Source organism: Physeter macrocephalus, chromosome 6 (genome assembly GCF_002837175.3).
Source record: "Physeter macrocephalus isolate SW-GA chromosome 6, ASM283717v5, whole genome shotgun sequence".
NCBI classification, from domain to species: Eukaryota; Metazoa; Chordata; class Mammalia; order Artiodactyla; family Physeteridae; genus Physeter; species Physeter macrocephalus.
Genome location: NC_041219.1, coordinates 825,827 through 836,686, shown reverse-complemented (window position 1 = coordinate 836,686; position 10,860 = coordinate 825,827). Strand labels below are relative to the sequence as shown.

Sequence of the window (10,860 nt, the reverse complement as noted above, 5' to 3'; positions counted from 1 at the left end):
GTGAGATGATATCTCATTGTAGTTTTGATTTGCATTTCTCTAATGATTAATGATGTTGAGCATTCTTTCATGTGTTTGTTTGCAGTCTGTATATCTTCTTTGGAGAAATGTCTATTTAGGTCTTCTGCCCATTTTTGGATTGGGTTGTTTGTTTGTTTGTTATTGAGTTGCATGATTGATTTAAAGCAGATGTCTAGGCAGGAGAACGGAGCTACCACCTAAGGGTTAGACTCGGAAGACGGGTGTTGATGCTGAATACCAGAATGTTGGTCTTAAGCGTCTCCAGTCTTAAAACAGGCCTGAAGCAGGTGGCCTCAGCTGTGGAGGAAAAGAGGGATGCAGAAAAAGGGAATAAAACCAGGTCTAGCCCACTCAACCCATCACTTCACCACTCTCACCTCTTTTCTGTAAAAGCTTGAACCATGTGAAATGATTTGAACACCCTGCCCTTTCCAGCCCCTCCATATTTTCCCCTACTATTGCTTTCTCTAGGATACTCTTTCCATTTTCTCCTGTTAAAATCCTACCCATTCATTCTCCAAGGCTCATCTCAAAAGCTGTTCTTCTGCCTTTCCTCAATGGAGAACTTTGGTACCTTCCTCTTTTTGATGTGTTATGGCAGTTCTGTGCCTTAGAACTTTCCCTGATATTTTATAATCTGCACTGTTCAATAAAGTAACCACCTAGCCACATGTGGCTATTAAGCACTTGAACGTGGCTAGTGACCAAGGAAGTGAAACATTAATTTTATTCAGTTTTAGTCATTTTTTTTTTTTTTTGCGGTACGCGGGCCTCTCACCGCCGCAGCCTCTCCCGCTGCTGAGCACAGGCTCCGGACGCGCAGGCCCAGCAGCCATGGCTCACGGGCCCAGGCGCTCCGTGGCATGTGGGATCCCCCCGGACCGGGGCACGAACCCGTGTCCCCTGCATCGGCAGGCGGACTCTCAACCACTGCGCCACCAGGGAAGCCCAGTTTTAGTCAATTTAAATGTAAATAGCCACATGTGGCTAGCGGTTTGTGTATTGGACAATGCAGTTCTACAGCATCTCCCATAGCACTTTCTCTTTAAAGATTCAATAAACATTTATCGCATGCCATTCTGTGCTAGGCGTAGTAATAGGCACTAGAAATGCAACCAGGACTAAGACACAGTCCCTACCCTCAAGAATTAGCACAGACATTCTCCCTTTTGCTTGGTATATATATATATATATATTTTTTGGCTTGGTATATATATATATATATATTTATTTATTTTTAATTTTAATTTTTATTTTTTTGGTACATATTTTTTATTTACCATAGTATTCTATAAGCTTCTTCAGGACAGGCATGTGTCATGCTCATCTTTGTATTCTCCCTAAGGCCTAACATAATGCCTGCGTATATCAGGTCACACAATCAATTCATAATAAATTGAAATTTTATTCTCTTGTGAAAATAACCTGATTGGAAGTCTAGGAGTAAAGCATTCATGTTCTGCTTCTTACTTGAAAATTCTGCAGCCGTTCTTTAATGTAATGTCCTTAGATGGACTAAAATAGAAGATCTTCTAATTTAGTTGTCAAAAATGAAAGGCCAAAGTGAATAGAGAGGGAAATAAAAGGCACATAGGTAGTCTCCCTGTTTGGGGTCTTTCCCTACTTCAGTGGAGTACGTTGCGCCCCTCAGAGCTGGTAGCATTATGTTCTCTCTCTAATCTGCAACCAAAATCTAGTCTCATATTCATTTACACAGAGTTAACAAATATGACTAGTAAAACTCAACATTTTAATCTTCTTTTAGGAGCTCTTTTATTTAAATGGTTATCATAGCCTTTAGCTAAAGCAGTGTTTTTTTCCAACTTTGTGCTGGGCTCCCTGCAGAATGTAAGTTTATGTGAAACTCCCTTAAGAACCCACACTGGGGTGGGGAGATTAGAGGCAGCTTTAATTTTTGGTTCTTGGGTAAGAGGATGGGAAATTATACATATATATTTTAAAATTATAATAAAATTAATATAATGAATAACTATAGGCATATTCTTATATTTAATAATACAATTATTATAATCATATAATAAACAATATAATATTATATAATCATAATATATACAGTTGACCCTTGAACATCATTAGTTTGAACTGCTTGGGTCCACCTATATGTTGATTTTTTCAATAGTAAATACTAGAGTATTACACGATCACGGTTAGTTAAATCCACAGGTGTGGAACTGCAGATATGGAGGGCTGACTAAGTTATACTCAGATCCCGTGTTGTTCAAGGGTCAACTGTATATTATTTTCCCTTTTAAAAATCAACTTCATTGGGGTATAATTTTCCTCTCTTAGGTAATTTTTATTCTTCAATTTTATTACAAGAAAAATTTTAAATTACGAGAACACTTTTGTACAGGTTGACTAAACTGCAAGCTTTAGGAGTACAGACACCATGTCCAGTTTGTCAGTTTTGCTTAAGATGTTATTCTCATTACTTAGCATAGTACCTGCTACATGGCTGCAATCAATAGTTACATGTTCAATGAATGAATGAAAGAGTTCTCTAGACATGTTATTTCCCAACCCTTCTTTTTTTCTTCATGAAGGTTTTTTTTCCTTCAGTTTTTAAAAACTACGGTAAAATACATATAACATAAAATTTACCATCTTAACCATTTTTAAGTGTCTAGTTCAGTGTTAGGCACTCATGTTGTATATCTATCACCACCATCCTTCTCCAGAAGTCTTTCCATCTTACAAAACTGAAACTATATTCATTAAACAATAACACCCCATTTCCCCTTCCCCCCAGCCCCTGGCAACCACCATTCTTCTTTGCGCTTCTATGAGTTTGACTATTCTAAATATCTCATGTAAGAGGAATCATACAGCATTTGTCATTTTGTGACTGGCTTATCTCACTTGGCGTGATGTCTTCCAGATTCATTGATGTTATAGTATACGTCAGAATTTCCTTCATATTAAGGTTGAATAATATTCCACGTATGTAATACCACATTTTATTTATCCATTCATCCATTGATTAGCACTTGGGTTGCTTCCACATTTTAGTTACTGTGAATAATGCTGTTATGAACATGGGTGTGTAAGTATCTCTTTGAGACCCTGCTTTCAATTCTTTTGGGAGTATAGTTGGAAGCAGAATTGCTAAATCATATGTTAATTCTATTTTTAATTTTTTGAGGCACCGCCATACTGCTTTTCACAGCAGCTATACCATTTTACATTCCCACCAACAGTGCATAACGGCTCCAGTTTTTCCACATCCTTGTTATTTACTGATTTTTTTGATAGTAGCCATTCTAATGGGTGTTGGGGGTACCTAATAGTTTTTATTTGCATTTCCCTAATGATTAGTGATGTTGAGCATTTTTTCCCATGCTTATTGGCAATTTGTATATCTTCTTTGGAGAAATATTGGCATCCAATTTACATAAAATAAAAGTGCACATATTTTTGAGTGCATTGTAAAGAGTTTTAACAAATGTATATATCTGTATAAACACCACCCCAGTCAAGACTGAGAACATTTCTATCACCCCTTAGGGCTACCTTGTGCCCTCTGGCAGTCAGTTTCCTCTGACCCCTGGCCTCAGGCAACTATTGTACTTTCTGTCGTCATAGATTAGTTTTGCCTGTCCTAGAATTCCACTTACATGGAATTGTACACTATGTACACTTTTGTGTTTGGCTTCTTTTGACATAATATTTTTGAGACTCTTTCATGTTGTTGCTGGTAGGCGGAAGATATTTTATAAGTGAAAATTCCTGAACCACTGAGCAGTGGGAGATCACAATAATAACTGATATTTATTAAGCACATACAGTATGTTGAGTACTGTTCAGGCTTTACAAATAATATCTTACTTAATCTTAACATCAACCTCATGAGGTGATTCTATTAATCCCATTTTAGAGATGAAAAGTCGCAGAATGTATAAGTAATCTGCCAAATGTCCTACAGCTACCCAGTGGCAGAGCTGGTATTTGAACTCAAAGAACCTGGCTCCAGAGTCAGCGTGTAAAGTTACCACACTCTGCAACCCCAGCACTTCTGAGAGGGCCAAGGTGTACGTCCTGCTCCTTTTGTCCTTCCCTCTCTCCACTTGCCATCCTCAGCCTCTTCTGAGCACACATATACCTGTCTAAACGAAGAGTCTAAGTTGCCATTAGTAAACGAAAGTGCTGGGAAAAAAATGAACAATAGAGGAATAGAAAAGAGAAGCAATTATATCCAATTCTCATTAGTACCAACTTGCCTGATTTCATGGGCCTGTGCTTATTTTCATGCTCAATTATCTCATGAGACTGGATAGGAACACAAAAAAACTGGTTCCCACACTCTTAAGTCAGTGTTTATTTTGGCAGAAATGGCAATCTACATTTCCACTGTATTAACAGAAGTATTAAATCATTCTGCACCATCTTCATAGGCTATACCAGTGCTGTACATTTGTTTCTGAATTAGTAAACAGTTTTAAATGAGTGCTTTTCTAGCCATTATTTCATTATGTCCTCACAAAGGCCAAATTACTTTGGAAAGGCAGGAAATATAGTGGCCCCCATTTAATATTATTATTCCAAGGTGACTGAATGACCGGCCTAAGGTTATACACCTACTTCTGGATGATCTTCACTATTAAATGGTGAAGCTGGGCCTAGAAGGCATCTCTCAGCATCACCCGCTAGATTTTAGCTCTGGCTCTGTTCACCAGGACAATGGTCTCCTGGTTGTAAGTAAAAGTATATTTTCAATTTGGGTTATGCTAGTGTTAATGAGAGAGAATGTAAATCACTTTCTCCCTAACTGAAGAACAAATCATTTCTTCTTATTTCTATTATGTAAGAATTGAGAGTTTTGCCAACAGATACCTTAATTGCCGTCTTCTTTCCTGCTTGCTTTCATAGACCAGTGACCTTTTCTATTTCCTAGTGAACAAACTTCATGAGTACTTGCCAGAGTCTAGGGATAAGAATGCACATCAAAATAAAAGCCAAAGTGTTGATGAGCTGGTGTAAGTACTAACTGGATAATCATTGATATTTTTTCCCTAGGATGTTCAAGATAAATGGAAGGCACTGGGCAAAATATATACTGTATTAATGATTAATAGTGCAGCAAGTTTTGCTTCACATAGATTTTTTAAAAATAGCATTTATTTTGTTCTAATTATATAGTTAAAGAAAAACTACACAAGAAACTAGTAATACTGGCTGTCCCAAAAGGGAAAAAAATGAGTGTATGAATAAAAGACACCTTTCACTGTATTCCCTTTTTTACCTTTGAAATTTTGAGCCAGAAATTACTACATGAAACAGTTAAAATTATTAAATGTAGTTTAAAAATAGTGTGATTATCATTAAAACTTTGCAAAAAATAAGTGCAAAAATCAATATGTAAATGACTTTTAATCCTGACATGCACCTATTAATTCATTCATTCAACAAATATTTTTGAGTGCTTACTATGTAGCAGTCACAGAGTAGACACTCAACCAATGTTGGAAATTTAATATACAGAATTTCCTTCCTATACTTTTTTCTACATGGCTATCTGAATTCAGTTCTATTGAGCATTACTGATTTTGTGGAATTCTGAACTTACAATGAAATAATGCCATTTCCGTGACTTTTTTTCTCTTTGTTTTCTAGGGCATGCATCGAAATTATACAGACTCTGGGACTGATGTTCAGAGAAACAGAAACTGAGGCATCATGCCTGAACACATTGGCAGCTAAGAAGTAAGGCCTTTTAAAAATTGAGATCTTGGGGCTTCCCTGGTGGCGCAGTGGTTGAGGGTCCTCCTGCGGATGCAGGGGACACGGGTTCGTGCCCCGTCCGGGAAGATCCCACATGCCGCGGAGCGGCTGGGCCCGTGAGCCATGGCCGCTGGGCCTGTGCATCCGGAGCGCTCCGCAGCGGGAGAGGCCACGGCAGTGAGAGGCCCGCGTACCACCAAAAAAAAAGTAAAAATTGAGACCTTGTAGTTGCAACCCATTAACTATTCTACTGTCTTCCAGAACTCAACTCTCTTGACTTCTCTGTTCAATCCCCTTGTAAATATATTAAACTCTTTTGTCTCACTTCCTTATGTGATGAATAGATTAATTAACATACTGAGTTCTCTCTGATTATTGGGGGCACAAAGATTTTATTAGCATAAGTTTATCTTTTGTTGTTGCCTGAAAAAGACCAAATGAACCATCATACGTTAAAAACAAGGGGGTCTCTATTAGAATTTTCTAGAGTACTCTTTTATCCACATTGCAAAGGCAGGAACTATAGTAGCTCCCTTTGGTATATAATTGTGTGACCTTGGATTGAATGACATTGGAGGGAAAGCTGTTGTAAGATACTCCAAGATATATGGCCCAAAGAAGATAGAAATTTAAATCATTCTTACATAACAGCCCCGAGTTAATAGCCATGCTTTTCCTCTACAAGATCAGCCAGAGACTTAGGTTCCCTCCTTTTTGTTGCTCTGCTATCTTCTGTCATGCTATCTTTGTCCTCATGGTAAGCTGGCTAAATTGCTTGCTTTCATAACTCCCTGTGGGAATCAGGAAGAGAAGTAAAGAGCAAGCAAATTTCCTTTTTAAGCAAGGCGTATAAGACTTTTGCTTACCTTCTGTTGGTGAGAACTTTAGGCATATGGTGTTTCCAGCTGCAAAAGAGGCTGCAAAATGCATCTGTAGTTGGACAGCTGTATGCCTAGCTAAACTATAGATGGCAATGGGACATCTGTAATTTAAAGGAAGAATGGAAGAAACTATACTGAGGGACAACAGCATTCTTTGCCACAGAAAGTATGTGTTTGCATGTTTTGCATATTATCTGCTTGACCTTTTTATGAAATTTATAGGCTATGAATTACACCCTTGGGCAATGGTCTAAAATCTTAAATTTTTTCTACCCATATCAATTGTTTATCTACGTTTCTTGTACTAGAAGGTGGAGGAAGGATGAGAGCCATGGACTCTGAAACATTTAAACCAGAGGGAAGAATAAGAACTTTTAGTAATATTTGTCCAGGCTATTTATTAGAGACCTTTACAAATAAATTTTAATGATAATACTCATTAACATACCATAAGCAACTTGCTATGTGCCAGGGACTATGGGCATACTGTGCATTATAGCAGGGACGGTCAAACATTTCTGCAAAAGGCCATATAGTATGGGCTTCCCTGGTGGTTCAGTGGTTAAGAATCCACCTGCCAATTCAGGGGACATGGGTTCAAGCCCTGGTCCAGGAAGATCCCACATGCCACAGAGCAACTGAGCCTGTGCGCCACAACTACTGAGCCTGTGCTCTAGAGCCCGCAAGCCACAACTACTGAGCCTGCAAGCCACAACTACTGAAGCCTGTGCACCTGGAGCCTGTGCTCCTCAACAAGAGAAGCCACCGCAATGAGAAGCCCGCGCACCGCAACATACTCTGGACTAAATCCTAAATTTGTCTTGTTGGTCAAATGATTAAGATCAAAAGCAGCTCCAAGAGATTGGCTCAAGATGGCAGAGTAGAAGGACATGCCCTCATTCCCTCTCGTGAGAGTACTGGAATCACAACTAACTGCTGAACAATCATTGACAAGAAGACACTGGAACTCACCAAAAAAGATACCCCACATCCAAAGACAAAGGAGAAGCCTCAATGAGACAGTAGGAAGGGCGCAATCACAATAAAATCAAATCCCATAACTGCTGGGTGTGTGACTCACAAACTGGAGAACACTTATACCACCCATTGGAGTGAAGGTTGTGAGCCCCACATTGGGCTTCCAAACATGGAGGTCTGGCAATGGGAGGAGGAATTCCTAGAGAATCAGACTTTGAAGGCTAGAGGGATTTGATTGCAGGACTTCGACAGGACTGTGGGAAACAGAGACTCCACTCTTGGAGGGCACACACAAAGTAGTGTGTGCATCGGGACCCAGGGGAAGGAGCAGTGACCCCATAGGAGACTGAAACAGACCTACCTGTTAGTGTTGGAGGGTCTCCTGCAGAGGCAGGGGTGGGTGTGTCTCACCGTGAGGACAAGGACACTGGCAGCAGAAGTTCTGGGAAGTGCTCCTTGGTGTGAGCCCTCCCAGAGTCTTCCATTAGCCACACCAAAAATCTGGGTAGGCTCCAGTGCTGGGTCGCCTCAGGCCAAACAACCAACAGGGAGGGAACCCAGCCCCACCCATCAGCAGACAAGCAGATTAAAGTTTTACTGAGCTCTGCCTACCAGAGTGACACCCAGCTCTACCCAACACCAGGCCCTCCCATCAGGAAGCTTGCACAAGCCTCTTAGATAGCCTCATCCACCAGAGGGCAGACAGCAGAAGCAAGAAGAACTACAATTCTGCAGCCTGTTGAAGGAAAACCACATTCACAGAAAGATAAGACAGAATGAAAAGGCAAAGGACTTTGTACCAGATGAAGGAACAAGATAAAACCCCTGGAAAACAACTAAATGAAGTGGAGATAGGCAACCTTCCAGAAAAAGAATTCAGAATAATTGTAGTGAAGATGATCTAGGACCTCGGAAAAAGAATGAAGGCAAAGATAGAGAAGATGCAAGAAATGTTTAACAAACACACAGAAGAATTAAAGAACAAACACCTAGAAGAATTAAAGAACAAACAAACAGAGATGAACAATACAATAACTGAAATGAAAAATACACTAGAAGGAATTAATAGCAGAATAACTGAGGCAGAAGAACAGATAAGTGACCTGGAAGACAGAATGGTGGAATTCACTGCCACGGAACAGAATAGAGAAAAAAGAATGAAAAGAAATGAAGACAGCCCAAGAGACCTCTGGGACAACATTAAACGCAACAATATTCACATTATAGGTGTTCCAGATGGAGAAGAGAGAAAGGACACGAGAAAATATTTGAAGAGATTATAGCCGAAAACGTCCCTAACATGGGAAAGGAAATAGCCTTCCAAGTCCCAGAAGTGCAGAGAGTCCCAGGCAGGATAAACCCAAGGAGGAACACGCCAAGACACTAGTAATCAAACTGGCAAAAATTAAAGACAAAGAAAAATTACTGAAAGCAGCAAGGGGAAAATGACAAATAACATACAAGGGAACTCCCATAAGGTTAACAGCTGATTTCCCAGCACAAACTCTACGAGCCAGAAGGGAGTGGCACAGTATATTTAAAGTGATGAAAGGGAAGAACCTACAACCAAGATCACTCTACCCAGCAAGGATCTCATTCAGATTCAGCAGAGAAATCAAAAACTTTAAGACAAGCAAAAGCTAAGAGAATTCAGCACCACCAAACCAGCTCTACAACAAATGCTAAAGGAACCTCTCTAACTGGGAAACACAAGAGAAAAGGACCTACAAAAACAAACCCATAACGATTAAGAAAACGGTAATAGGAACATACATATTGATAATTACCTTAAACGTGAATGGATTAATTCCTCCAACCAAAAGACACAGGCTCACTGAATGGATACAAGACACAAATCAAGCCTCGGTAAATTTAAGAAAATTGAAATCATATCAAGCATCTTTTCTGACCACAACACTATGAGATTAGAAATCAATTACAGGGAAAAAACCGTAAAAAACACAAACACATGGAAGCTAAACAATACATTATAAATAACCAAGAGATAACTGAAGAAATCGATGAGGAAATCAAAAAATACCTAGAGACAAATTATAACAAAAACACGATGATCCAAAACCTATGGGATGCAGCAAAAGCAGTTCTAAGAGGGAACTTTATAGCAATACAAGCCTACCTCAAGAAGCAAGAAAAATCTTGCTTCTAAACTTACACCTAAAAGAACTAGAAAAAGAACAAATGAAACCCCAAGTTAGTAGAAGGAAAGAAATGATAAAGATCAGAGCAGAAATAAATGAAATAGAAACAAAGAAAACAATAGCAAAGATCAATAAAACTAAAAGCTGGTTCTTTGAGAAGATAAACAAAATTGATAAACCTTTAGCCAGACTTATCAAGAAAAAGAGGGAGAGGACTCAAATCAATAAAGTTAGAAATGAAAAAGGAGACGTTACAACGGACACCACAGAAATACAAAGCATCATAAGAGACTACTCCAAGCAACTCTATGACAATAAAATGGACAACCTGGAAGAAATAGACAAATTCTTAGAAAGGTATAAACCTTCCAATACTGAACCAGGAAGAAATAGAAAATATGAACAGACCAATCACAAGTAATGAAATTGAAACTGTGATTAAAAATCTTCCAACAAACAAAAGTCCAGGAGCAGATGGTTTCACAGGCGAATTCTATCAAACACTTAGAGAAGAGCTAACACCCATCCTTCTCAAACTCTTGCAAAAAATTGCAGAGGAAGGAACACTCCCAAACTCATTCTATGAGGCCACTATCACACTGATACCCAAACCAGATAAAGATACTACAAAAAAAGAAAATTACAGACCAATATCACAGATGAATATAGATGCAAAAATACTAGCAAACAGAATCCAACAACACATTAAAAGGATCATACACCAGGATCAAGTGGGATTTATCCCAGGGATGCAAGGATTCTTCAATATATGCAAATTCATCAATGTGATACACCATATTAACAAAGTGAAGAATAAAAACAATATGATCATCTCAATAGATGCAGAAAAAGCTTTTGACAAAATTCAACACCGATTTATGATAAAAACTATCCAGAAAGTAGGCATAGAGGGGACCTACCTCATCGTAATAAAGGCCATATACAACAAACCCACAGCAAATATCATTCTCAATGGTGAAAAACTGAAAGCATTTCCTCTAAGATCAGGAAAAAGGCAAGGATGTCCACTCTTGCCACTATTATTCAACATAGTTTTGGAAGTCCTAGCCATGGCAATCAGA

The 10,860-nt window shown here is 38.9% G+C and overlaps 1 protein-coding gene across 1 annotated transcript in view; it reads left to right on the top strand.

Annotated features, from left to right (window-relative positions):
• Positions 1–10,860, top strand: part of C6H12orf56 (chromosome 6 C12orf56 homolog) — a 79,889-nt gene that overhangs the window by 44,527 nt on the left and 24,502 nt on the right. Inside the window, 2 exon segments of the mRNA XM_055085169.1 lie at positions 4,909–5,015; positions 5,653–5,742. Of these exon segments, the coding sequence (XP_054941144.1) occupies positions 4,909–5,015; positions 5,653–5,742 (197 nt within the window).